This window comes from Symphodus melops (genome assembly GCF_947650265.1).
Source record: "Symphodus melops genome assembly, chromosome: 14".
Taxonomy (NCBI): Eukaryota; Metazoa; Chordata; class Actinopteri; order Labriformes; family Labridae; genus Symphodus; species Symphodus melops.
Window position 1 is genome coordinate 18655683 of NC_136704.1, and position 27795 is coordinate 18683477.

The 27795-nt window shown below is 41.2% G+C and overlaps 2 protein-coding genes and 1 long non-coding RNA gene across 9 annotated transcripts; 2 read left to right on the forward strand and 1 right to left on the reverse strand.

Annotated features, from left to right (window-relative positions):
- The first annotated feature begins 119 nt into the window (after window positions 1-119).
- Window positions 120-6096, forward strand: eif1axb (eukaryotic translation initiation factor 1A X-linked b). Of its 2 annotated transcripts, XM_079361473.1 has the most exons (8): window positions 120-317; window positions 905-988; window positions 2898-3001; window positions 3193-3243; window positions 3996-4077; window positions 4306-4397; window positions 4706-4734; window positions 5601-6096. In XM_079361473.1, the coding sequence occupies exons 1-7, from the start codon at window positions 302-304 to the stop codon at window positions 4709-4711; spliced, it is 435 nt and encodes a 144-aa protein (XP_079217599.1). In that variant the 5' UTR covers window positions 120-301; the 3' UTR covers window positions 4712-4734; window positions 5601-6096. The 2 variants fall into 2 exon arrangements, with proteins under 2 accessions (XP_079217599.1, XP_079217598.1); XM_079361472.1 differs by lacking the exon at window positions 5601-6096 and having other exon boundaries at window positions 4706-5418.
- Window positions 5894-7408, reverse strand: LOC306835065. Its single transcript, XR_013780566.1, has 2 exons — window positions 7317-7408; window positions 5894-6244 (listed from the first exon to the last, which is right to left on the reverse strand). It is a non-coding gene; the product is annotated as an uncharacterized lncRNA (long non-coding RNA).
- Window positions 7374-27399, forward strand: map7d2b (MAP7 domain containing 2b). Of its 6 annotated transcripts, none has more exons than XM_079361462.1 (17): window positions 7374-7538; window positions 8642-8725; window positions 9098-9151; window positions 10629-10789; window positions 15784-15928; window positions 18079-18168; window positions 20799-20888; window positions 21182-21300; window positions 21938-22011; window positions 22118-22317; window positions 22771-22909; window positions 23243-23423; window positions 23580-23684; window positions 24204-24267; window positions 25395-25539; window positions 26085-26379; window positions 26524-27399. In XM_079361462.1, the coding sequence occupies exons 1-16, from the start codon at window positions 7502-7504 to the stop codon at window positions 26374-26376; spliced, it is 1980 nt and encodes a 659-aa protein (XP_079217588.1). In that variant the 5' UTR covers window positions 7374-7501; the 3' UTR covers window positions 26377-26379; window positions 26524-27399. The 6 variants fall into 6 exon arrangements, with proteins under 6 accessions (XP_079217588.1, XP_079217590.1, XP_079217589.1 ...); XM_079361464.1 differs by having other exon boundaries at window positions 21206-21300; XM_079361463.1 differs by having other exon boundaries at window positions 7375-7538; window positions 26106-26379.
- The last annotated feature ends 396 nt before the right edge of the window (window positions 27400-27795 follow it).

Here is a 27795-nt window from a genome sequence, read left to right on the forward strand (position 1 = left end):
GGTCTTGAATTGAGAGATTTTTGGTATGTGCTTCCAGTAGAGTAGAACATTACAGTACATGTAAAAGATATTTGGCCATTGTCATTGTAACAAAAAAATGTCACAATAAAGCACCAGGGTTTTGAATACCTCAATTTGCGCATGCGCAGAACAGCTAACAGAACCAGCGGCGACGAGCTAGCTTCTCGTTTCGTTCAGTCACTTTCTGTCGGTGCTTTAAGCTCACTTTTGTAAACAGTTTCTGTTTAACCTTGAAGTGTTTCTATCGAAACGGATTTAAGTGACCGAGGCTCGAAAGAATATGCCCAAAAATAAAGGTAAGAGACACAGGAAGCCGTCAACGGACGCCTCGAGCCCGCCGTGAAGACACGCGCAGTGAAAACGTGACACCGACGAGCTAAGGCTAGCTAGCCACATTAACCGGAGGCATCACGGAGCCGGCATCGTTTTTTGTGTTTGGACAAGGAAGATAACACGGACGTGTCTGAGTAACTAATGAAGTTAGAGCTGCCAGATGTAGCTACTCAACGCCTCCTAGAAGCTAACCGGCTAGCTGCTAGCCGGCAAAAGCTAACCAGCTACCTGCTAGTTTAAACCCCACCCCGGTCTGGCCTGTGACATCTGGGACCTTATTTTACCTAAAATATCAACATGAGAGGCTGAATCAGGCCGATAAATCACCGTGAATATCTCATGTGAGCGTCCCCAGGATATTACGTGTTTTAAAGTCACTTATATTGAGTGAATTAGAGTCAACGAGAGTGTCAGATAAAGTTACAGCTGCTGTCTTTCTCTTATCTTCTCTGGACTTCTCACTCACAGCTGGAGTTTTGTTTTAGGTCTTAAACGGTTTACAGGTCGTAACTACAGAACATCCTTTTAACACTCACACCTCTCTTTGTAGGTAAGGGAGGAAAGAACCGGCGACGTGGAAAGAACGAGAATGAGTCTGAAAAGAGAGAGCTGGTGTTCAAAGAGGATGGACAGGGTGAGTACTGAGGAGGAGACAGATGTTATCTGAGAAATCACCTTAGAAATGGTCCACTGGAAGTCATCAGTCTCTTTGTGCTTTATGATTACGTAGGGCAAACCTACATGAAGTTTTCCCCCTTTAAAGTCACAGAAGACACTTGGTTTGAGAGGGTCGCCACTGTAACCACTTTTTACTTTTGAGTGTATTCAGAACATATCAGCTTCTTGCTATAAACACAAAGCAATGGTCTGATTTATCACCATTGGCCCTTTAATTGAGAAATCATTCATATGCAAATGAGCACTGGTTTGTCAACCAGGTGTACATACAGTCAGATGAACTGAAGCTGGATATCAGCTGCTTAGAGTAATTGTTTTAAATAAAGATATTAAAGATGCTTTCTTTAGTTTTGGATTCACAAGTAACATGTTTTTTTAAGGATTAGGTTATCACTCTTGATTTCATTATCGCAAGTATAATGAAAACAAGTATTGTGCATCACATGATTTTTTTACATTGGAATATATTTTGCACAAAGAAAATACATAATAATTAAACTTTTTATAATAAATTTTTTTACATTTTGAAATCTTATCAGGCTTTTGCAGCTGCAGAGATCTCCCGAAAACTCAAAATGTTTCCAGGGTGAGCTATGTGAACGCAAACAGCCGAGTTTTTCGCTCTGACTTTACCCAGATTTTCTCCTGTCAGACCCCTGGTGTTTTTCCCGCAGCAAGTTCGAGTGAGCTGATGTGAGAATGCCACAGGATATTCTATGGAGAATTCACCCCGAGCTATCGGAGGGGAAATGACATGACAGACACACTTGTCTGCTGCACGGTGCATTGAACGTGCACACGCGACCATTACGACCTCTGTGCACGTTATTAAACAGCTTCATTATGTTTTATTTTCGCCAGTATGATCTTTTGTTGTTTTACACGTAGCATTAATATAAAAGGAACTATTCTCATTACAGCGTCACGTAGCGAGCCTGTTGATTCGTCCGCTACTTCCGCATTGTTTTTTATGTCACGGCTTACCTCAAGAGCTTCACAAGATAGTTTGTTTTCTCAGCCTGATACTTCTTCTGCCTAAGCAGCGTTAACAGTTTCAACTGCAGTGCTCAGAGCTGCCAAAATTCCTGTTGGCATGAAATTGAGCCGAATGTGCAGAGGAGGCTGTGCTGCTTCAAGAAACACCTTCAAGTAGTGATGATGACTTTATGCACATAGTTTAGTTAAAAGCAGATGTTCTGTATAGTGACCTGTTTTTAAGAACTATATGTTTTTGTCTTTAAAGTCTTCCTTTTGTTCATAAACCCGAGGACTTGTATGCATCCTTTGTTAGTTTTGTTAGTAATATGAATAAAGATAGAACAATGTTTTCATTAGTGCAGCACAATTCAATGTTTACTCGTTTTACTAAAAGCTCTCGTTTTCTTTTCTGATCCTTTTTGTAAAATTTTAACAGTACAACCTTTATATTCAGAAGCTGTTCTCATTCTCGAGCTCCCTTTCCCTTCATCCATTCCTTTTAAATCGAATACTATTTACTTAAGTTAATACTATAGAAGAGAGCATGGTCCAGACCTGCTCTTTTTGTAATCTGTCTTGGTTTAACAATCGGGACGACACACAAAAGCTTGATTGACGAAGTTTCGGAAAATGTTGTTGACACTGATTGTCTCTCAACAAGCTTAAAACAAGTGTTTTTTTAAAGGTGAGGTTTTATTCTCATAATTAAGCAGGAGTTTGCAACAAGAAATGTGGTGAGCAGAGGTTGTTGGAGTAGCTCATGAACTGAGTTACAAAAGAAGTGTATAATTGTAATTCTCCCTTAAATTCCCTTTTTCTGATTTCAAACATATTTTGCTTGGTTTAGTGCATTAAAATGATGCATCCTTTGCTCTCTGGTGTCCAAGAATACGCTCAGGTGATTAAGATGTTGGGGAACGGACGTTTGGAGGCCATGTGCTTTGATGGAACCAAGCGGCTTTGCCACATCAGAGGAAAACTCCGGAAAAAGGTAGGAATCTCCTGACCATCCTCTCAAACCTCCCCCCCCCCCCCGATGTAATGCTGCATCAGCGTGTTGTCAATGGTCAGTCAGACGACCTGTTCATGGCAGCACTGACGCAACTGACCGTGTGTGTGTAAGAGTCACAGAGTGCTGCATGTGTGACACACGGTAATCTCTGCTCTGTTGTGTTCCTGCAGGTCTGGATTAACACGTCAGACATCATCCTGGTCGGACTCAGAGATTATCAGGTATGTTGGTTACTCACACATGACGAGATCAAACTCTTCACACTAAACTGAAACATGTGTAAAGCATTCAACCTTTGAAGTATTGTGCGCTTTAATCGAAGATGGACCTCTTACTGATTGGATTGTGAGGGGTTTTTTGCTGAGTTTGAAGCAGAAAAATGTTCAAAGTGTTGAGGATACAATGATCCGATACTTATTGGGGTGTTAAAAGTGTGAAGTACGAAGAGATTACGCTTTCATTCAGTCTTGATAATGAAACTTGTATTTGCTGTAGAAAGTTATGGACAAGTGCTGGACAAAAAAAAAAAATCTCCTCCAATGAAATAAAGTTGAAATATCAGCACGTTATGTTTCGGGCTTTCACCTGCCATCAGACATGAGCGAAAAACTGTGAAACACACTGTTGATAATTTACTCTTCAGTAGTATGTATTACACACATTTGTATTTATTCAAATACTTTGCTGGTTTTGATAGTTTACATCTGTCGTACCCCAGCCTGTCTTGTTTTTGTTAATGACTCATTCTGTAATTGTCGTGTTGCTTCATTTTAAACACTTGTCAACTAAACAACAGTTATGATGTGGACTTTTGTTCACATTGATTGTTCACTGTTTAATTTGTGTAGAAACTTGTTTGGTTATTAAGTCCTGCAGTTTGAAATCAGTTTCTACATTCATGTGATTTTTATCGTGTCTGTTGATATGCTCAGTAGTCTATCACTAAAACCTCGTCTCTCAACTTAATTTTCAGGATAACAAAGCTGATGTCATCCTCAAGTATAACGCAGACGAAGCTCGCAGTTTGAAAGCCTACGGAGAGCTGCCAGAGCACGGTGAGTTCATCTGCACGTGACACACAAACACCAATTTTACCTGTTCAGCAACACTGGAGTCACGCAAGTATAACATGCAGTTTCTGACTTTAAACAGCCCACGTCCTCATTGTCCTGACTGTCATTACTGCGCCTTCCCACTAACAAGCAGTGTTCATATCTCCATCAGTTTTCATTAAAATACAGTGTAGTAGAAAAAGTATTCTGACAATCGTCTTCTCCTCGCAGCCAAAATCAACGAGACAGACACCTTCGGACCTGGAGACGATGATGAGATCCAGTTCGATGACATTGGCGATGATGATGAGGACATTGATGATGTAAGATCCTTTTTTTTAATCTGTAGATTTTACATTGTACTCTTGATGTATTACGAGCTGCACATTGACAAATAAACCTCCTTCTTAAGCGTTTTTATTTATCTGGAACACAAAGAAGCCTTAACCCAAACCACAACATACACATATACAGACAAGCACAGGTTCAAATGTCTCCTCACCAACTGCTGACATGCATGGACATGTTTTCTGCCTCACAAATAGGAAAATCTCTTGCTTTTTTTTACGTCTGATGTGACAGTAAGAATTTGAATACTTCACTAAAGATAACTGTGTTCTGTCTTTTCCAGATCTAAGGACCTGCTACTGGAGAGGGAAGGTGGGATTTTTCTCGAGATGCTCTGATTGGAATATTTTGAGCCAACACACCGCACCAACAATGATTATGTTTATTAAGATAAGCCTATGCCAGTCCAAAACAGTTGATTCAAATACAATACCTTTAATTTTATTCCAGTTTGTTATGCATAATCTGAAGGTGTCTTTTTTGTTTTGGAGAACTCGGAGTGCATTTTATATAGGGGGGTACAAAAAAACCCACATCAGTCCTTTGGGTTTGTTGTTTGTCATGAATGAAGATGAGATGCTGCTTAGTGAGACTCTCGGCTATCAGTCGTAGCACCTGGAGGGCGACAAAGTTTGCTTACTCCTCCTTCATGCAGTTCGATTGGAGAATCTGTGTAGGCTGATCACCAGCATTTTATTTCAAGTGAATAACTGGAGCATTTCAAGATTTCTCCCCTCATTTGTTCTTCTTAACATCGACACAAAACGGCAACCTGCTTCATGTCATCTACAGAGGTTTCCTCTTCTGTTTTTCCCTCTGTATTAAAGGAACACTCGTTTACTCTTTAAGGGGCTCACACAGATACTATGATTGCAAAATATCTCTCAACAAGTGCGTCATCTTTTTAAAAATGTATTTATATTGATTTCACGCTATGTGGAATTTAGTAACAAGTACAGAATCTCTGGATTCAACAATAAAAAGATTAAACATTTAGTTTTGTTTTGTTGTTTCCTTTGGCACTCTGTATCATTGTAGCCTGTAAGGCAGTTTGAAAGCTGTTTATCAATGACAGAAGATAAAAACTTCACAGGGTAGGGCTCTGTCTCCGTAGGGGTTTCAATTTAACATCATATACCTCTGACAAAGTATTTCAATTAACTATTTGCTCGTTTTAGATTCAACTATGGCCAAATGAAGGCGATCCCTCTCCCCTGAAATGAAAAGAAGAATCGAAATGTATTTTTCTATTGTTTCCCTCTTTTTTGTGTTTCTGTCAGTTTTGTTTCCATGTTCTCTATCGGCTGCTCGCTCTGTGCTTTCTACACAGCGTGAAGCGCAGCCCTGTACGTCACTCTCGCCTCATTCTTGACCAGTGGTTCCCAAACCTTTTCCACTGCAGACTCGCACACCAGTAAAACCTCAGATCTGAGCTTAAAGGTTCTCTGAACCTCGAGAAAATCCTTTAACAGCCAAAAATATACACATTATTTTCCTCCCCCGACCCTACTCTTTGGAAACTCCATGTTTCTTGAGGGGGGCCTAGCACCTCAGTTTGGGAACCACTGTTCCAGACCACATGGGGCCCTGTTGCTGCTGTTGCTGTAACTCTGACAAATAAAAAATGTACTATGATGTTTGAAGGCTGGGTTTCCAATAAAGATCTTAACTCCACTGACAACTGTTGGTGATTTTTGGGACTGTACATGCACTTCTTAGGTTGGTCTGGAGGTGGCGAGATTGAGCTGAAGTAGCAGGACTTTTATGCCCCTCACATCTCAGAGCCAAGGGCATCCATGGCTGCTGACGGGGAACAATATGTCTGCAGACAGGAACCATAATATTAGCAGGAGTCAGCCCTCACAGTAAATGTACATCCCTGTTCTGAATCTGAACCTGGTCACTGACAATCTATTTTACTTAACGTATGAAAACCTGTGCACTTCAATGTAAAAAGTACACAGCCCCAAGTGACACTTATTGTCTCCAAGCTTCATATTAATACGTGTGAAGCAGATATTGTGTATATATGATAAATAGTATGTTCCTCTCTAAGGTGATACATTGCAAAAAGATGGTTGCAGGGCATTATAAAACAGATGCCTTTTTATAAATATATATATATACATACACTACACTAGTTGATATATATTCTTCCGCTGACACAGACGTGCAGTTTGTGGTAATGATTGTTTTCATGTGGATCTATTTCCAGTGGAATACTGTATAGTTATTTATAGAGCTACCATCTGACATGACTCAGTAGACTTCTTTCTGTGTGGTGACCCATATTGTTTGTTAAAGTAATGACGTAATACGCCACTGGGGCTGGGATTGTGCCTGGCACGTGCGCCCCGACACGAGCAAAGCAGCCTCGCCAAAAACGCACGTGAACATGTGACGGTGTAGACGAGAGAGAGGCGTTCATAAATCTATAGTTCACAACAGTCTATGTTTATAACGGCTGAAAAGGATGTCAGCATATTTTAACCTGAATGGAAAATCTAAATATTACTTAAAAAAAAAAAATACATTTTGATTAAACTAAAAGCTGGTTTTATGTCTCCGCCAAGCTAGCAGTTCTTGTACAGCAGCGTGTTAGTTGCTAAGCGACGAATGGTGAATTTTTGCGCATTAATATTTAACCAAACTGTGATTGGGTCCCGGTGAAAAGTTAGCGTTTTACCGGCACCTGAAATTAACAAACCTTATGTTGTTTTTTTACTAGTATTTTTTTTTATTGTTTTGCTATTGGACATTTAGAGCTCTTTAAAAAATCTTTTTTTTTTAAATTGAAAAAAAAAAGATTTAGTGTTAAAAGGTATGTTTAGGTAAGGGAAAAGTAAAAATTCAAAATAAGCAGATGTATGTCTTCAATAAGCACATGACCGTACCTTCATACTAGCTTTGAGCCATATGATAGAAAGTCCCCCTCCCCTCCTTTTCTCCTCCATAGGCTCCTCACTCCCAGCATCATATTTTCCTCCGTCTTCTCCTGAGTCATTGTGCGGCACCGGACGGTCTCCGGTGGGTTTAAGCGGTCTGGTTTCTCCGGTGAAAATATTCGACGACCTTTAATATGACTGAAGTGGCCTCAAGCCTCCCTGAGATGAAAGGTGAGGATTTATACCGTCATTTGTACATTTCCCCACAGCTGCGAAGAAATAGGTTTTGCAGACATCTCTGAAAGGTGGATTAGAGAAAGTATACTTCCTGATAAGACTTAAATAGAACAGCTTTCCATTAAAAGGCTGCAAGGTGCACCAGAGCACAAGATGTCTTCATGTAATGCTTTATTCGTGGTAATTTTCTTTTTAGAGAAGATTTCGTAGGGTAGTTTCTTTTGCCATCTGGAAATTAATGGAGGTCATTTTTAAACACATTGTCATTCATAGCTTATTAAAAAATCTGCAGGGTTCAGTTATAAACATAGTTTACCGTGTTACACTGATGTCAAAAGATGAGGGACAAATAATATAGAAGCAGCCTTTAAAAAACACTCTGCAATGTTAGCGAAATGTAACATTTAATGTAGCTTTTTTTAATTGTAAAAAAAAAAAGATGTTTCTAGATATTTCTATAATTTTTCATAACATTTCTAATTTCCACATCCCATTACATCCCATACAGGATTATTGCTCAGTATCCCTTAAATCCTCCACTAATGCAAATGCTTATTGATCAGAGGGCACTTATTACTTAAATAAATAATGTATGCCTCTAAAACATGAGAGCTATGTTTGCATGTGATGTAATCTCCGGTGAAGATGCAGCCGAGTCGACAAACCCCTGAGACACTTCGGATTTAGCTGAGATTTGCATGTATTTACATATCTAATGACATTTGTGTGTAAGTGGTTAAGAAGAGCAGCCATCCTCTTCTGTGTGTTTGAGTACATCAACATTGGTCCATTGTCATCCTCGGGCAGCTTTCATGTCTGCTTGACATATTGAGCAAAAACAACATTTCAGGAAGAGGTCTGAGGGTTACACTCAGGGGTCCCACACTGACAGTTCATACTGACACCTGACCCAAAGGCGATACATTGACTGACAGAAGATTTATTGCATTTGCATGCCTGACTGCCAGTATCAGAGCGTCTTCTATTGATGAACACAGCAGTCACGTTCTCCACTGGAGCATAAATGTTTTTAGCTGTCGTTGCCTTTTGGCCAGCTGTGCCATGAATCACGTCTGACTGTTCTCTCCCAAACACAGTGCTGGCTCCTCCTTCTGCAACACTGACTACCAGTAGGACTCCTTCTCCTTGCCGATCGCCATCCAATCACAGGAGCCCTACAGGTACATTTCTCGTCACATTTCACACGCTTTGATTTGCTTCCATTGTCCTCATAATTCAGGGCAGAGCAAACTAAAAATATAACAGCAGCAAGATGAAGAAAACAAAGAGCAAGTTAAGATGCTCCAAGTGAACATCGTGTTTGAGTTCTATTTTGGTCGTCTTATTTTCCTCTTTTTAATACTTATGATCTTTTTTTATCTTTGTGTTCTGAAAAATGGATGAAATCTATTAAAGGACACAGGAACTGTTAAAGTGTGTAGAAACACATCAAATGCAAAGACATTTGAATATTTCTACAGTTAAATTTAAATACATTTTACAACCTACACGGAGCTGAAGTAACCTTTCATTTTTCTTCCATCTGTCCCCAGGCTCTCGACATAATTTAGCAAAGGAGCGACAGGAGGACAGAGAGAAGACACAAGGTATGAATAACTCTCCAGCTGGTGGAGCTCTGTGTGGTCTGTCCTGTTCATCTGTCTCACACACACACACACACACACACACACACACTCACACACACACACACAATGTATGCAGTGAGGGTATACTTGATCATGGCGTGGGAAGCATTCATATCCTTTGTAATTTACCACAATAAGCATGAACAATAGTACTAAATGGTAATCTAAACAATTAATCCATTTTAAATAAAAGTCCACTTCCTGCTCGCTGCGTAGCTGTAGCTGTATCACACCGTCTTTACAGCAGACTGAGTTTGATCAGTTGCCATGGAAACGTGCATTTCCACAGAGAGGCTGTCTGGATTATCAAAACATCTACATTTCTATGGCAACGTAGAATATTAAATCTGCTGATAAGGACTGTGTGAGTTTATTTTAGTGCTGATACATATTTATTCAAAAGTTAACATTTAAATGTATTCAGAATTTTAGGCTCAGTTGTCGAAACAACAAAACAGCCAAGCATCTCCCTTAGCAGCATGATGCCGATTAGAATATGGTGAAATAAGTTTTCCATTTTAGAAATAGAACAACAAGGCAAAAATACAATAAAAGCAAGAATGACCAGGTATAAAAAGAGCAACACAGCATACAATTAATCAGCACAAAAAATGAGAGGTCTGTAGGACTGTAATGAAAATCAACATCTGCCTCCAAGTTTTAAAATGAAATGTTGTCCATATAACAATAAGATGCAATAAGATCCATATCTATAGGTTTTTTCATATACTTGAGAACTTCAGGCTGTTGAAGCAGCAAATGAATGACACCAGGAGTGAACACAAAATGAAAGAAAAACACAGAAAAGTCTCTTGAGGAAATATCCTCAAATAACTTCATAAACTTTGGGGCTGCAGCAGCTCAGTCCGTATAGGGACTTGGGTGCCGGTTCAGGTCCCGTCGCAGACCATTAATACGGAAGTTGTTCTGGTAGCTGGAGAGGTGCCAGGACACTTCTCGAGCACTACTGAGGTACTCTTGAGCAAGGCACCAGACTCGAAAATTGCTCTGGTGCGCTCCCTGCATGGCAAAGCAGCCCCACCACTGCGTGTCCACAAGTCCTGTTTGTGCATGTGTGATTTGGGCATGTGTGTGTGAGAAGCCTAAAAACTGCAGAGTGTGAAAACCTTAATTCATGAGTTAGATTTTATGAATTTATGAATTTAATGAATTCATAAAGTAGCGTGGGATTATGGGAGTTGTCTCCATATTTAAACACCCAACATGCCAATAAAAAACAATCCTTGTCCAGTCCGGTAGGATGCAAGCACATTTTGTCCTATCGTTGTCATACAGTAGTCAGAAAATACAGTTTTCCTCATTTTGTGCAGAAAAAAACATTTAATTTTGGAATTATTCCCAGAGCACCCCCGCTTCAACACAGAATCTGTGTCTTCAGTATTTCAGCAAGTCCTCTGTGTGTTCTGCGTGTGTTCAGAGATATCTGAGCTGCTGCAGGATAAGGAGCGTCGTGCGCAGCAGCAGCTGGAGCGCTGCGCCGAGGAGCGAGGAAGGAAGATGGAGGAGCAGAGGAGGAAGGAGAAGAAACGCAGGGCGGCTGCTGAGGAGAAGAGACGGCAGCAGCAGGAGGCAGACAAGGTCAGAGCTCCCGAATGGTTCACTCACTGCATGTTTTTTTTAAGAAGTGTGAAAACATGGTGTCGATGGTGTCGATCCATAGCAGAGCAGAGATGGTGTCTATCCATAGCAGAGTCAGTGTATTTCCAGATGTTGTTCGACTGAACCAGAGTTTAAGGGAATACCAAGTAATTAATGCAGAAGCTCGATTGACTTTCTGTCGGCTGACTAATTGTGTGCATTCAACCGAGTCATGACAAGTTTGGCTGCTTTTCTGCATCAGACTTTAAGTCCCAGTACACTGACTCTGACATGATGTTTGGACCTTAGGGTGCCTAACAAAGTGTCCTGAGTTAGGGGACCTGGCCTGAAAACGACTCGTTAGCAAATGCCACAATAAGGATGAACTGGCGATGAATAGTGCAGCTCTATTGTTTACCCAGCATCATCTCTTTGACCAAGAACAAATATCCTACATTTATAACAATATAAGTGCCATGCACCGCCACATACCTGTACATGCCTTTATTAAACTCTGCTTCTAACCTGAGTTCAGGGCAGAATCAGAATTAAAGGAATCAGACCAGGAAGAGTATATCAAAGGTTATTTATTTCCATCCTGATTAGCAGAGCTGGAATAGACGGCTGAATTGATCAAAATGCTTTCTAGATCAACATCACAGCTGAATTTGTTGGTTATAAGCCTCTTCTGTTCTTAGTCAGAGCCTTGTTCCTGGTCATCATGCTGCATGAGTCATGAGTGGGCATCACTTGGACAATAAGAACCATTGACTCACATGATTATAATCCTGTTTTGAGTCCAGCATGGATTCTGTGTATGTGCGATAACGCCTTTTAGCTTGATGTAGCATATGAGTGTTTAGTGCGAGTTGAAATGCTAAGCAGCACATGAAGGGTTAACGAGCCAGTGACAGCCTGATCCACAGAGGGTTCACCATTCGGCGGGGGCTACTGTTCTTATTGATTTAAAGGCTGTGTTTGCATGATAATAGCTCCTCCCCCTTCCTCCCCTCCACACGCTCATATGCAAAACTTAATGACATAATGATCGGTCGGTCTCACGGGACGATGACATCACAGCCGGCGTATCATGTGGCATTTACTGGAACAGACGGTCGATGCTCGAAGTGCAGTGACATGCACATATTTCACCTCTGAAAAAGAAAATATATCACACAGGATCAATATTTTTTCATCAAAGGAAAAAAGAATAATGAATTTAGGTATTTAAAATAAAAAAGAGGCAAACTCACAGTCAAATCAAAAGATGGCTTCATAAATGATTTGTTCCTCATCCAGATAACAGTACTCATTCAAATTAAATAGAAATTAGACAATTAAAATGCATCCATGACATTTGAACCGTTATGTTTGCTTTTTACATATGTCACAGTTCAAAGATACAACTTTTCTTTCAAAAAGATCTACACAAATAAAGCAGTGTAAAAGAATAACAAAGTTCAAAGGATTTCTGTAAACGTCATATTTTGTTTATGATTAAAATCTATAATTAGAGATCATTTGTATATTTTTGTGCCTGGTGTCGATTAGGGCTGGGAATCAGGATCAACTCTCATCTGTGAGACTGGCTGAATTTGTTGTCGCTCCATTTGGTATTTCACAGAGTTAAAGAGCTAGCCTTAGCACTTAGCAGGGAGTGACTGATAAGCCCCCCCACAAAAAAATCCCCAGACCCTTCTTTTTAATTAAAAAAATAATAACAATAATAATCTAAAAACATATTTTTGGAAGTAATGAATCGATTTTAAATCTTTAAACAGAAGAATCTCAATTTTTTTCATAAATCTATTTTTTTTACTACATTTAATGCCGATTGTTGAATGTTGTCTAAAAAATGACCAATCAGCTTTTATCTGATGATGTCATTTATTCGTGTAAATGACTAATTGATTGCAAATTAATCTTTTGTTGATTTCTGAATTGACTACTTTACTTTGCTGCAGTTTGTTTTATGTTCAGTTTGTCGGCCATGTTCTTCTCCGTTCTTTTCATGATATTGTGGTTCTGTCAAACTACACATAGCTTTTATAAATTATAGCATCTATTATAGCATTTATAGATGGATTCAGAAAACCCTGAATCACTCTCTTTAAATCTATCTTCTTGCCCCCCACCCCCCCACTTCCACAATCACGATCAACACCACCACCATCCCCCGTCCTGTCCCATTGCTCTCCTCCCCCCTGCAGTGTGTGCGTGACTCTGCATGCACCTTCAGCAAACACACCCACAGTGCTGATGTGGGGCATTTCCCTCCTTTATGTATAGACACTGTGCTGGAGCAGTGTATCAGCTTTGTGTTGTGCAGGTTCTTTATATACAGGAGAACTGCTGTCTGCGTTCTACCTCTGCGACATCAACAGTCGTAGATGAAAACAAGGTTTGGGATGAGGTTGTAAATAGAAACAGATCCCAGATTAGCAGAAAGAGAAACAACGGAGCAAAAGAGAAAGACAGACTTCTGTGTGTTTCCATCTTAGTTTCTACCAATAATGTCTCCATGTGATCAAAGATAACCAATGTGCATACATAATACACAGCTTGAATTTCCCTCGGGATCAATAAAGTATCTATCTATCTATCTATCTATCTATCTATCTATCTATCTATCTAATGCATAAAAATATATTCTTATGCCTCAACTATAACACATAAAAAAAATCGATGGACAGTCACACACACACACACACACACACACACATACACACACACACACACACATATATATATATATATATATATATATATATATGTAAGTGCAGGCTGTCAGGAGATGTTACACACCTGTAAACTAACAGTGGGATTATAGTGACAGTGTGCTGTGTTGTAAGAGGCTCCACGTCCCATTTTCTTTTTCTTTTTTTTACCAACTTCCCGTTGACGCCTTAAGAGCCGCAGCAAACACTGTCACTACTTCTTAATATCACAACAAAGAGACTCTTTATAATATATAAAGAAAAGATTCTTGCAGACTCACACATTATTAATTGTCACATTTACCTGTTTCCAAGTTTATTACTGTGGTCAGTTAAAACATGATGATTTGTGTTTAATACAGCAGGGGACTGTGATCTTTTGCATCATACTTTCTTCTTCATTTAATATCATCATGAAGGAGGTATTGGATTCCAAACAGCCTGCAGAAACTCTGCAATAACCTATCAAATCTCTGAGAATATCTAACATTAATATAAATGTGGTTAATGCATAGATACTGTGCAGTGTTGTATCTAGTATCGTGTCTCGTGTCAGTTAAAGTGCTGCTTATTACATATTGAATACCTCAATCTAAAGCAGGAAATGGCAGATTAGATTTAATTATATTCTTGGAGAATGTTCACGCAATTTTAAATTTCGTTCACTGAGCTGAAACCAGTAGCTTTACGAATAGATTTCAGAGAAACGTATTCAAGGAAGAATGTGCGACTTTTTGATCCAGCAGATGTCACTTTTGAGCAGCAGCATTAAACCAAAACAAACTGCTGTTTGGCGACACCTCGGCTATTCTGAAGCGTCCGCTCTCCTCCAGCGGCACCCCTCCTCTGACCCCTCTGCGCTCACGTTCACTCCAAGCAGTTATGAATTAGAACGCAGCATTATGTCCTTCGCTCGAGCTGATTGTCTATGGCCTTCATTGTTGTGTTAGCATGCTAATGTTAGCACACTCTAGTTAACTCGTAGCTTTATAAATGCACTTACATTTTCACGGAATGACTGTGATGTAAAAACATCCAAATAAGCATTAAATGTGTTATTCTCCTTTTCTCTAGTCCTTGGCTGAAACAGCTTTATACACAAGGCGCTCCTATACATGTAAACACGACATAAACGCGGCCTGACTCATAGAGACATACAGAGAAGAAGCATTCTTCTTTTAAAGTTCACACAATTAAGATTGTTATTTTATTGGTATTTTTTTCAAGCACACATTACATATTCATTGAAAAAACAACAACAGTTAAAAACAAGGAAAGGTGTCTGAAACCAGAGAGGGCTGGTCTCAAGGACCTCCCCCAGAAAAAGATCAAAGAAAAAGAGTTTTTTTCTATACATTTAAAACACAAGCAGACAAAAGATAGAATTAATATGCACACACCTGGGGAAAGATGAAGATAAAATCAACAGATCAAACTCATGATAATAAAGAAATTAGCGTGTTTACAAAGTGCTGATAAAATATTGAAAGTTCATTTTTTGTTTTATTGTGTATCGATGATACTGTACTGCTTTTATGTCCAAATGTTTAAATGTTTGTTTTTCATGTATTATATACCGAGTGTAGAAACAGAGCTGGAGCAGGTAGAAAAGGTGGTTTACGAAGGTAAAGAGAAGCAAGAAGACATTTTAGATCAATTAGAGATAAAGACAAGAGGGGCAAAAACAGGAGCACTGGAGATTTAACCAGTCCCACCAATATCAGTATCTAGTCCACCTACTGCACGTTTGTGTGTGTGTGTGTGTGTGTGTGTGTGTGTGTGTGTGTGTGTGTGTGTGTGTGTTCATGCATGTATGTGGGGGTGGTGGCAGGTTGCATTTAGTCTCTTCCTGTCTGATTAAACTGCTCTGTGATATAGAGTAAGTCATTATGGAGAGAGAGGGAGGGAGATCGAGGAGGATAAGAGAGCATGAAGGAGAGAGAGAGGGAGAGGGAGGGTGGGGTTAGCAATTGTGAGGTAGAAGAGAGAGAGAGAGGGAGAGAGAGAGGGAGTCAGAGCTACCTAGAGGGAGCAGCAGACAGAGTGAGAGGAGGAGAGAGAGAGAGAGAGAGCTGCTGTATTATGTATCACTGAGCGATCGAGTGCTGGTGACCGACGGCAGACACATCACAGAGGACGGAGGGGCGAGGCTGCTGCGGTGTGCATGCGGTTACTATGGCGCAACCGTCTCCCTGTGCATCGCCTGGCATCCGTCGTCGTAGCGATGGCTCAGTGAGAGAATGTCTGTTCTTCCCTGTTTCTGAACGCAACGAGCAGGAGCGACTGGAGGCCCTGGTGCGCCGGAGAGCCGGAGGCGCTGAGAAACGAGGAGGAGGAGGAGGTGAAGGGGGGGAGGCCCGAGACCACCTGGATAACAGGCCTAAACGCTGGACCTGGGGAGGACCGCCTGACGGAGTGGAGGGTGAGTACGATGGAAGGGGGGGGGGGTAAAGAAAGAAGGAAAGCGATGATGTCAGTGGAGGGTTGGTTTGAGATGTTGAACAGGAGAGAGCAAACGGGCGGATACTGATGGGGGGCTGGGAGGAGAGGGAATGGGGGAGGTCTGGAGGTCAAGGGGGGGAGATAGAAGTGGGGGGGGGGATGGTGTTGATGAAAGGGTGGGGAAGACAAAGCAGAGGCTGTGGGAGGAGAGCAGGTGAAATGAGGATAAAGAGAGGAAGGTGGGGATGTGAGGAGGAGGAGGAGAAGTGATGGAGGTACAGCGGAGAGGGGCAGCGGGTGGAAAAGGGTGTGGAGGCTGCAATGCAGGAGCTGCTCAGTGCTTTGTCTGTAAACCTCGTCAGGGGGTAGAAGAGGCTGTAAGTGTGTTAACTGTCACGTATGTAATAAGCAGTGTGTGTTAGCTGATGTTTTAGCTCTATAAGTGCCACAGGTGTGTGTGTTTATGTGTGTGTTTGTGTGTGTGTGTGTGTGTGTGTGTGTGTGTCATTGCTCCGTTGTTATTTCCGAGCTGGGAGGTCTCATTCCCAGAGGAGCATTAGTTACACATCAACCTTGAACGCACCAAGGCCACTCGCATAAACTCCGACAAACTGCTACATGCCGCGTTTTACTCTGCCCACCGTCCATCTCTTTCTCAATTTACATCTTTTTTTTCTGTCTCATCACGACATCTTTGGGGATTTTTTTTCCTGCCGTCACATTGGGCCGGCAAGAGGCCACAGCACCACCAGCCAGGCTCCCTGATCTTGTGGCGCATTCATAACGCCATCAATAATTCACGGTACCCATCAGGCCCAGCCGTTCTGGCACTGATGCGGGATCAGCGCCTCGTCTGGCTCTGGCCCGGCTGACTGGCAGAGAGGTTGTTTTGGGATTGCTCGGGCCCAGCAGAACGCTCACTGCAGCAGAAACAGCAGCATCTCATCTTACAGCAGCCACTCGATTAAAGGACACACTCACTAAAGACGCAAAGTGTGTGTGTGTATGTGTGTGTGTGTGTGTGTGGGTGCTGCTTATTTCCCTCTGGTTTCAACTTGTCCAGTAAAAATCCTGCAGAGCTGTCTTTCTGACAAACCGGGTCATCTGAAAGCAACAGAGTACCAAATAAAAAGCTTATGTGGATGTTTGTTTACTGTTGATGGTTAAGAGAGTTGGTTGGAGCAATAGGTTTCTCAGTGCTGCTGTATCCACATAGAAATCTGATTTCTCCTGCTCGCTGAGTTAAGCCAGCAGGGTGATTCATGTACCAGAATGCATTGCCTTCAAGCAGCCTGGACCTTGTTCTGCTGCATTTCTTTCGCTGTATACTATTGATGTAATAAATACAGCTGAATACCATCATCATTCCTAACACTTCTGTTTTCCTCCCACTGCTGAGAGAACAAAAACTGTATTTGAAAATGACCATTGGACAGAAAAATGACCGTCGGTTGACCATTAGAGTCGACTCAGTTATCTTAAAAGCTACTAAAAGGATTTCCATTAATTGTGTGACATCTGTGGTTCTCAGAGGTTTGATCCCAATTAATTTTGGATGGTCCACTTTTTTTTTCCTTTTCCACATTGACATTGACCTGCCATGATTAGGAGAGTGTGTCGTGAGCTGTTGGATGCACAAACATTGAATCTTGTGAGACGTTTATGATCTTTGTGGATTTTAGTAATCACAGCTCAAACTCTCAGTTAGGTCTCTAAAACACTTGTTATGTCCGGTCACCTAGCAACAGTTTGTTTGTCTCGCATGTCGTGTCACTTTGTCACCCTCCAAAGTTTCTTTTGAAGACAGGTGTTGGCCTCACCGCTCATTTGCATGATCTTCCTCTCTCTTGTTGGCAAGAAGCATTCACGTCGCATTTTGAATCTTTTTTGTTGTCTGAAAATGGTTCGACTTACGTTTTGGTTTGGATTGTGACACTTTCTGCTGGGAAATGTGTCTTTTCTGTTTGTCTCAGCGCGTGTGAATGTAGACGCACATCTGGAGTTAATTCCTGTTAGAATGTCATGTCAGCAACCATAGTGTGTGTGTGTGTGTGTGTTTGTGTGTCTGCAATGATGAGCTGAGAGTGTGTAACGCTTTGCTTTCTCCGCTCTGCTTCACCTGCTGCCCAGGTAACCCTAAGACCCCGCCCTGCCATGCCATTGGCTCCACGCAGCCCAATGGGCTTCCTGCTGCTTCCAGCGTCAGCCAATCCCGTAACGGTACAGACCACATAACTCTGTGTGTGCGCCACGCTCATGCTGCCCCTGCCGCCGCCGCCGCCACCAATCCCACTGTGTTACCTGCAGCTGTTCCTCTGTCTGCATGCTGCTGTATTATGGTCCTGCGGTTTGTGATGATGTGTGTGTTCTGTGTTTGGTGTACGGATGTCGAACAATACATTTGATATAGCTGAAAAAAACAAATATTGAGTCATATTTTAACCCAAACAAGAGAGAGAGAGAAAGAGAGAGCGCACTGCCCATATTGCACAAATACTTTTTAATTTCGATAGCATGCAATCTTAAGATATGATAATTCTTTATTCATCTCGCAAACAGAGAAATTTACAGCAGCAAAGCAGGAGAAAGGAAAACACGTTTTAACAACATGCAGGTTTATTTTAGATAATTAAAAACAAAACAAAAACTCAATACTGGTTGTCCTGATATAGAAACAGGTATAAATATAATTTCTCAATTATATTTAAACTCACAATGTCACAATTCTGGTTTTGTGACAACACTTGCCCGGTGGTAAATTTAGTGCAGCGTTGGCTTGATTATAAAATATGAATTATACGCTGACATGATTTCACAGGAATCTAAAGTCGTCCAGCAAAAAAGAAAAATGCATGTTGGAATATTTAAGGAAAGTTGAGTTTGGTCCTAGTGATGTTCCAGTTTAGCCCTTTGCTCATTCATTCTGTATCTGTTACAGAAATGCATTTCAAGCTGTTTGTATGAAAGTGTTTCTGTCGATAAAGTCTAAATAAAAAAATCAGGAACAGTAAAGCGAGAAAATGGCTCAGCTCCTGAAAAAATACTCTGGATAAGTCTGGCTCTAGAAAAGATAAAAATCAATCTTCAGCTTCATTTATGCAAAAAGGAAAATGGACCAGATGAAAAGACAGCGAGAAAAGAAAAAAACTATGAAAAACCTTGAAGATTAACAAATATGACTTCCTACATCGACTGTTCATTTTGTATTTTTGTTTGTAACAATCACAGAAACATCACTGTGCATTTGTTTTCATCAACAGTTCACAACACGTACAGTACTTACATCGACGTTCTCTCTCTTGTTAACGAATGTCTGGTTCGGAGCTCTCCCTCCCTCTACGCACGCACACACACACACACACACACACACACACACACACACACACACACACACACACACACACACACATGCACACACATGCACACATATACCCCACCCTCATCACAACAAAGGACTGCTCCACTTCCCGTCTTCCTGGCTGAGGGCCGTGTTTAGTGATGCACACATTTCACTCTCAGCAGGGAGCCTGGTCTGTGTAACGCGCCTCTGGTCCTCACACATGCACACATGCACATGTAGACACACACACACACACTCACTCACACACACACACACCATACATCATACCAGACATTTACCCTTTAGCTATATAGAAAAAACTAAATTCACCTCATCTACACACAGGGGAGTGCAATAACATCACACACACACACACACACACACACACACACACACACACGCAACATCCACCAGACATTTCTAATCATCACTGTCCCATATTACGGAGCATCCCCTGCAGGAATAAAAAAAAATGGTATCCATTGTTTTCTCCTATTTTGCCCAAAGCTCCTGAGCGGGGTTTAATAAGTATTCAGATCCTGTACTTTAGTAACACTGAAAAAACACAACAAAAAATCTTTCTGGAGCCTGCTAAATGTACTTAAATGTCTTAGACATACTGGAGTATGTGTGTTGGCTGTAAAATCTCCTCATTAGCTCTCTCTCTTTTTTTTTTTACAGCAGAAAGAAACACGTTGACAGCCTGGTTCATGAAGAGTTTTTGGTGTCTGTGGCTCATTTCTTTACAACTCATACCTGTACGTTTGGATCATTTTAAGGCCAAAGAGTTCAGCACTGCTTTGCATCACTTGGGGCGGTGGCTTCGTTGACTGACTGGCGGACATGCTGTTAGCTGTTTGTCAAGAGGCTGAAGGCCAGCCTCAGCTCAATCTCTTTGTTTCTAGATTGACTGACAGTCAGGTGGAGTCAGCATTTCCAATATGGCCACCGCTGTTGCTCGGCTTCATAACACTTCATTGACATTTTAAAGGCAGAACGTTTACTTTAAACCAAGTATTTGGCTTTGTGGTGTTCAAGTTATGGATCTGAATACATCTTTCAGCACTGATTTACAGGAATAGGATGTATCCATTTAAAAACAAATAATGTGCATGAACACTAGTATTTCTATTGGCTCATTCTGGTTGTCACATTGCCCTCAGGTTTAACATTTCCCCCTCAGTTTCATTGCTCTGCAGCGGTCGCCTCTGTGTCATTATACTCCATTTCATGATGAAGCAGACTGCAGAGAGACTCTGCTCTCCATTCTGCTGCTTCATTTCTGTCTTACATCACCAAGGTTAATTTATCCTGCAGCCTGCATGGCTCATCGATCGGCAGGATTATTTTCTGTGTGAGCCTGCACTTTTGTGTTTGCTGTGTGAGATTGGTTTATTGAACCTATTTGTGACGTCTACATCATTCTCCAGTGCAGCAGCAGCGGTGAGCACTTTGATTCACTGTCATGCTCGTGTCCGTGCGACTTATTACTGTCGTTTTTTTTTATCAGTTGGTGACTTCTTGTCTCCACCCATAATGGAGCAGCCAATCAACAAACAGCTGTCAAACTCTTCAGCAGCCCTGCATTCACCAGAGAGAGGTAAGACAGAGCAGGATTTAAATCAAAATTCTGATTAGTGATGCTGCTACTCAGTGTTTAGGATGTCAAGGTACCAAAGCTTTTAATTTGAAATTATTAAAATATGTCTCTTTGGGAATAAGGATTAGAATATTAGCAAAGGAAATCGTTCTGATATTTTGTGAATATTTTGAAATGTTCAAATTTCTCCTCCTGTGTTTCCTGGTGTCATCGTCATCGTGTGTGTGTATTTTTGGCATGTTTGTTTTTGTGTGTGTGTGTGTGTTTATGCATGGTGTTTTGTGACCTGTCAGTGTCTTTTGTCACCCAACGAACAGCTTCCCCGAGCAACCACAGACCGAACAGAAGTTCCTCCAATCGCAGGAGCGTGGCTGGATTTCCCGAAGACCCATCCAAAGCTAAAACACCCACGGTAGGCCATAACACACACACACAAACACATAAACGCACACACACACACACACACACAAAAATACATGCATTACCTAATTAACAGCCCTTGTAGGTCGTTTCATGGTCTGATATTTATGTCCCTGTCATATTTCACTTTCAATATAAATGTTGGGAAGTTGTCATGAGGGGGACGAAGAAATCCTTCCTGTTAGCCCCCTTTAGCAGAACAGAGGCGTGACAGGGGCGGAATCCAGCACTGTGTGTGTGTGCATGTCTCTGTGTGTGTATGTGGAGTTTCTACTGCTCAGTACTCTGCACAACACTGTAAGGCAATGTGAAGTCACAGAGTGGGACGCCAATATTATGCCATTGTAAAATCTAAATCAACGTCTTACGATGTAATGACTGCGGTGCCTCATACTGGCACTGTTGCGGAATTGCACTTTGAAAAGGGCTTTAGAAAGATGTAGTTATTTGCATACAGTCACACACTAACACTTTTACACACACAGATACAGACGTGCCAACACATTCATGTCCGCAGCTGTAAATCTGTGCTGTGTTTAAATAAACGTGAATGATATTAGCAAGAAAAAAAAAGTGTTATATGCTCTTGTTGTTACCAGTACTCTAATAATTCTTAACATTTCTCGCAGGGGGAGTTTCCAAACACACCTGCCCGGAGTTCATCCTTCAGGTCCAACAGCAAGGGCCCTGCAACACCTAAACGGTAGCAAACACACACACACACACACACACACACACACACACACATTTGCCTGACCTGGATTATTTTACAGGTGACCTGATCTGTTTGTGTTTGGGGGTTTTTTTAGGGTGAGGTCAAACAGGAGTCGGGCACAGTCACCCTGTTCCCCCGGGCAATACCCTTCCTCCCCGCTCCGGCAGAGAGCACCCACCCCCGGACACGACGACAGGAACCACAGAGATCACAGCACTCTGGAGAGGAAGTCAACCAAATCTGAGGGCTCGGAGAGAAAGATCCCGAAATCCACCAGCAGAGAACTGAACGCAGGTGAAGGACAAGCGTGTGTGTGTGTGTGTGTGTGCTGAGAATATATTTATCGCTGTGGGACGCTTTGTTCTTTGACCTTAACACAAGAAGGAAGCATTGTGCACATTTTAATTTATTACAAATGTACTTTAAAACCAAATTTGTGTTCAAGAAGGATTACTTCTAAATGTCACATGATTCAAAGCTTTTACTTAAAAAAGCCTTCCATTCGAAAAAGATGAAGCAATAAGAAAATGACGAGCGATTGGGATTTATTTTGACTGATTTTATTAGATTTTTGTGATGCGCTCACACTGTATGACATGATTGTTGTGTTTAATGTAATCAGTCAGAATGACATCATGGACTGGACAAACATAACTGAAGGATTTGCCTAGGCATGTTTTTTTATTTTTTTTTGTGAAGTCATGCTGCACCATCTCCTCACTCCATCCTCTCATGTCCCTCCCTCAGAGTCTCCGGGCACGCCCACAGGCAGGAGTGTTGGTGGGACGACGGACGCTGAGGAGGCGTCTAGACTGCTGGCAGAGAGACGACGTCTGGCTCGAATACAGAAGGAGCAAGAGGAAAGGCAACGGCAGGAGGAGGAGAGGTGTGTTTGTGCTGCTGACACAAGAGCTTTTACATTTAAACTGTCCCAAATATTATAATCATGTCTGATCATTTTAAGTCAAAAGCTCCATATAATCTTTAACTCCTGCTCTGAAGTTGAATATATTTGGATGTCTCCAGTTGTTGCTGGGATGAATATATATATATTTAGTTTCCAGTCCCATTTCAATGGATGGAAATACTTAAACAATAGAACTGTAATCAATGGTCCATTTAAAAACAATTATTTCAACCAGAAAGTTGGATGACAAAGGCATGTATTCCTAGATTCCTGTATGGTCATTGGTTCAGCTCAGTTTATCTGTGTATCCAGACTGAGGGTGGAGGAGGAGCAGAGGAGGCTGCAGGAGGAGAAAGAGAGACAAGAGAGAGCTGCACTGCAGGCGGAGGAGGAGAGAGTGAGACGTGAGGAGGAGAGGAGGAACAAGGAGGACGAGGAGAGGCGACAGAAGGAGCAGAGATGGAAGGACATGCAGGATCAGCTGGACAGAGAGGTCAGGCTGCGTCAACGTTTCATCAGTGGGATTTATGTAGCACTAAAAGTATTTTAAGTTCATGTGTCAAACAACACGACTATACTCTTCCTTTTCATCAAGAGACAAAGAATGACAGAAAATGAATTGTTGGGTGTTTACTGCACGTTATTTCAGAGGGAGGAGGCGTTCCTGCGAGCCCAAAAAGAGGCCGACAAGAAGAGGCAGGAGAGAGAGCTGCTGCACATCCAGGAGGAGCAGGAGAGGCAGCAGAGGAAGAAGGTACGAGTGATCAAAACAGAGATCACATCATAGATGAAGGTTGTTAAAATATTTGATAGCATGTTTCAATACGACACAATAGTTACAATTCTACTGACCATTGATATCGAATAGTACCGAAGCCTAAAAAGAATTCAGATTTTCACTCATATTTTTTAATCAAAAGCTGCTTTCAAGAGAGAGAGACCTGTCTAAATGGCACAAAGACATGGTCGAGCAATAGACTGTATCAGACAGTAGTTCTTTATTCTTAAAAAAACCATGTATTTAGCATGTAGAGGGTAGCAAAGACTTCTATATTGTTGACGATATTGTTTGATTTTTATTACATTTTAATGAAGTTTAAAAACTGGGTATAGTGACAACCCTTTCTAAGATCATAGATTCAATCAAACCCACATTTAAAAAAAAAGCAATACTAGAATGAAAAGCACAATCAGGTAACTTTGATACTCTAAATAAACATTTTTCAAACAAAGAATAATTTGCAGCTAAATTGTGTTTTGTGTGTTTTCACAGAGAATTGAAGAGATAATGAAGAGAACAAGAAAGAGTGAAGTGGAGCCTCTATCTGGTGCTGCAGGTGAATGTCAAATACATCCTAGTTCCCTTAAACGCACCATCCTGACACTTGATTGTTTTATTCTTAGGAATATGAATTTATTTTGTCCAGCACTTATGTGCAAAATACCATCACAAACAAATCATACAAATCATCTAATTAACTTTAAAAGGTGTTTGTAGAGCAAAGCCGTACGAGGACCAAAGATGCCGTTACAGACAGCAAGTACCAGGAGTCAAAGGCTTACTACCATTCGACTTGCTCACATGTAAAGCATGTCAGTGATGACGTTTGATTAAATAGATTCTGTTACAATCTGTTTACCACTGACAGATGCTAAAACAACCATAAACTCACCCCTCTGATGGCTCCTTGCTCCATTTGGACAGTGAATCTTTCAGTTGTTTGTCCACGTCACATATTCTGTTGTTTTTATTGCTTTCTTTCGAAACATTTGTTTCAATTTGCCTGTGAAGACAGTTTCCCCTCCCGGACAATTAGTTTCCTCCAAATCTAATCAGACAATGTCTCAGGGTGCAGGGTGACTCAGCAGTATCAGACAGACATAAGAACAGCGCCACCTAGTGGCTAGCAGTAAGACACACACTCTGCATGCACTGCAGCATTTATTAAACTCTCTGACCTGATCTCAGCACAGGGGAAGCCAGAGGAAAGAAAAAAATGGAGGAATACACACTAAGAAATTTACAGCCTCATTTACAGTGAAATATGTATTTGATCTCTTCCTCAAACTGTTTATAGATTATTTGTCATTAAATGATTATGTTACAGTCACTTAAAGGCAGCACTAAGTAGACCTGAACACTTTCTTCAAGTGAGAGGTAATATTCAGTTGTTTTCTCATGACTCTTTTCCCAGAGTTTCAAAAGCACAAAGCCAACAAAGAAATATTTAACAGTCATAAGTGTGGGAAATGGCAGCATTGCATGTTGCATTTTGACCAATCACAGTTTTTTAGTTCACCAAAACTTTGTCTCTATATCCTGAGACATCAAGCTCTGTTATATCAAATTAATTAGATAAATCCTTATTTGAAAATCAGCTGTTTTCCCAATTATCAAGAGTGTGAGTTGTCCTGTAAATGTATTAAAAAATCCATTTAAATCAACAAGACTGTCTGTTTGCAGCATCTGACGTGAGGGCAGAGACTGCGATCAGCACGGAGGAAGATGCTCCGACTCCCGCTGAAGCCCCCCTCATCATGCTCGGACCTCTGGAGAACAAGATCTGTGTGGACGAGCTGTCAGACGGTGTCCAGTCTATGGATGTCAGGTGAGACATCTTTATCTCTTCCAGATGTTTTCAGTCAACTCTCACAGGACTTTTTTGAACTCTTGCATGAATCTTAGTGTGAGTGTGCACGTTTTGAATGAATGCAGAGAAAAGATATTGGACACATCTCCGTTTGTCTTTTCTGAAGTGACTCCACACATAGAAATCCCCTTTTTTGTCACCTTTTGTCCTTGCATCTCATCGTCATCCTCTCATGCTCATCTATAGAATAGGTTCCACAGTTAATAGCATTTTTATTGTTATTGCAATATTAGCAGTCCATTCTTCGACTCTAGCAACTGTCCTATCTTTCCAATAAAGGCATAAACAGACCCCTAAAAGTAGATCTTAGAAATTATGACAGAAAAAATACTTTTTTAAAACATGTAAACATTCAGGAGAAATCTTTTATCTAGATCTAATTTTCAAACCCATCTTTTCATAGCAAAACCGAACAAAGACCCAATTGATTAATTACTGCAGATGTGTTTGGAAAAGTACAAATTAACGTAATGTTATGTCTCTGTCATCATCGTGTGTTTAAGTTCTCCATCTGTCTCCATCAGTCCTGTGTCCAGGGAGGAGCAGGCCAGCGCTCATGAGTTCTCACCGGTCACAGAGGGGACAGACGGCTGCCCTCTGGACCACCTGATGGACATGGACGCCCACGGGCGAGCGCAGCGCCAGGTTGCAGAAACTCCTCCGTACCCCAAAATGCAGGCCGGTAGTGGGGTGGGAGATCTCAACAAGAACCTGCTGATTCACGGATACAGCGCCGCCTCTGAATCCTCACAGCTCATCCACAGTGTCGGCCTGAGCAAACTGGACATCCAGTAACAGGTAGAAACCACTTTTTACTTCAGTTTGTCCATGAGCTTTGAGTCCTAATGCAGAAATACGACCCAAAAAGGAGCGACATAAATCATGGATTGATAAAGGTTCATCTGAACATTGTTCAATCTTTTCTTTTTCTCTCTCTTTTAGGGAGGATCCTGCTGGTTCAGTACAAACAGGAGAAAAATAACAAGAAATCATCACCTCTGTCTGCAACAACAACAACAACAACAACAACAACAATCATTTCCAGAACAAGTGCTGAACAACTCACTTCACACCTGTAAAGCAAAACCTGCATAGCGGCAAAGCTTTTGGCAACATTTTGAGGGTGCACATGGGCAACTTTGACTCTCACAAATATAAAACAGTTTGACAAAATGTAAAGTGTATCTCTCAGACACAAAGCATAATGTGGGATTTGTGTTTCTCTTTTGATCAAATGAAGTTTGAGATAGTAAACGGACAACAACTTTATCAAATTGATTAAAAATAGGGTAACTCAAACTGAAACAAAACATTTGAGTAAAGGCATGAGTATAGATAAAACTAGCTTAAAACATAAATGCATCCATACCCTCTACTTTAAACCACCTTCTTCACATCTGCTCCTGTTGAAGCCAGAGTTGCCCAGCTGTGTTGCCAGTCCAGTAAATATCACTCGAGTATCATCCGCTTCAATCTCTCATCCCTGCTTTTGTAAAACTGTGTAAATAGATGTAACATGGTCGAGGAGTCCGGGGCAGTGAGCGGCTCTGTAGCAGTTAATCTGGAGGGAAGCTGTAAAGAAGAGACACTATTGTATAAATTCTGTGTAGCATCTTCAGTGAGGACTAGCTAGTTGAGCTGTTAATGGTTGTAGCTGTGTACTTGAACAGTGTGTGAGAGTTTCCACTCTCTTTCTGTCAGTGTTTCTGATGGTTCCTGTGTGTTTATCTCACTTCTGGCCTGCTCTACTGCTTTCCTGTCATCATGACACGTGAGAAAACAACAAACTGATATTATAACCCTGCTGTTGATCCAAAACTCATGGCCTCTCGCTTTGTTTTTCTGCTGCTTATCACTTGATTCATGGACGTGTTTGTGGAGATTAAACAATCTACACCAAGAATATGAAGACAACCTGGAAGTGATCATAAGTATGTCAAATTTCCTGAATTTTCATCAGGACAACATTGACACACTGTTGTGTATTTGTTTGGCACTGACTGTAACCACACTAGCTGTAGTCTATAATATGCACTTACAGTAGATGTGTGTTTCACTGCTCTGAAGATGCTTATATCTCTCCCACAGTTCATCCCACCACAACTAAAATATACCTCATCTATTGATAACAGACAACTCTGGTGTGAAACAGCGTCCACCACCTCGCAGCCCATCACCACTGAGGCCTTTAACCTCTGTGCAGTCAAACACGTC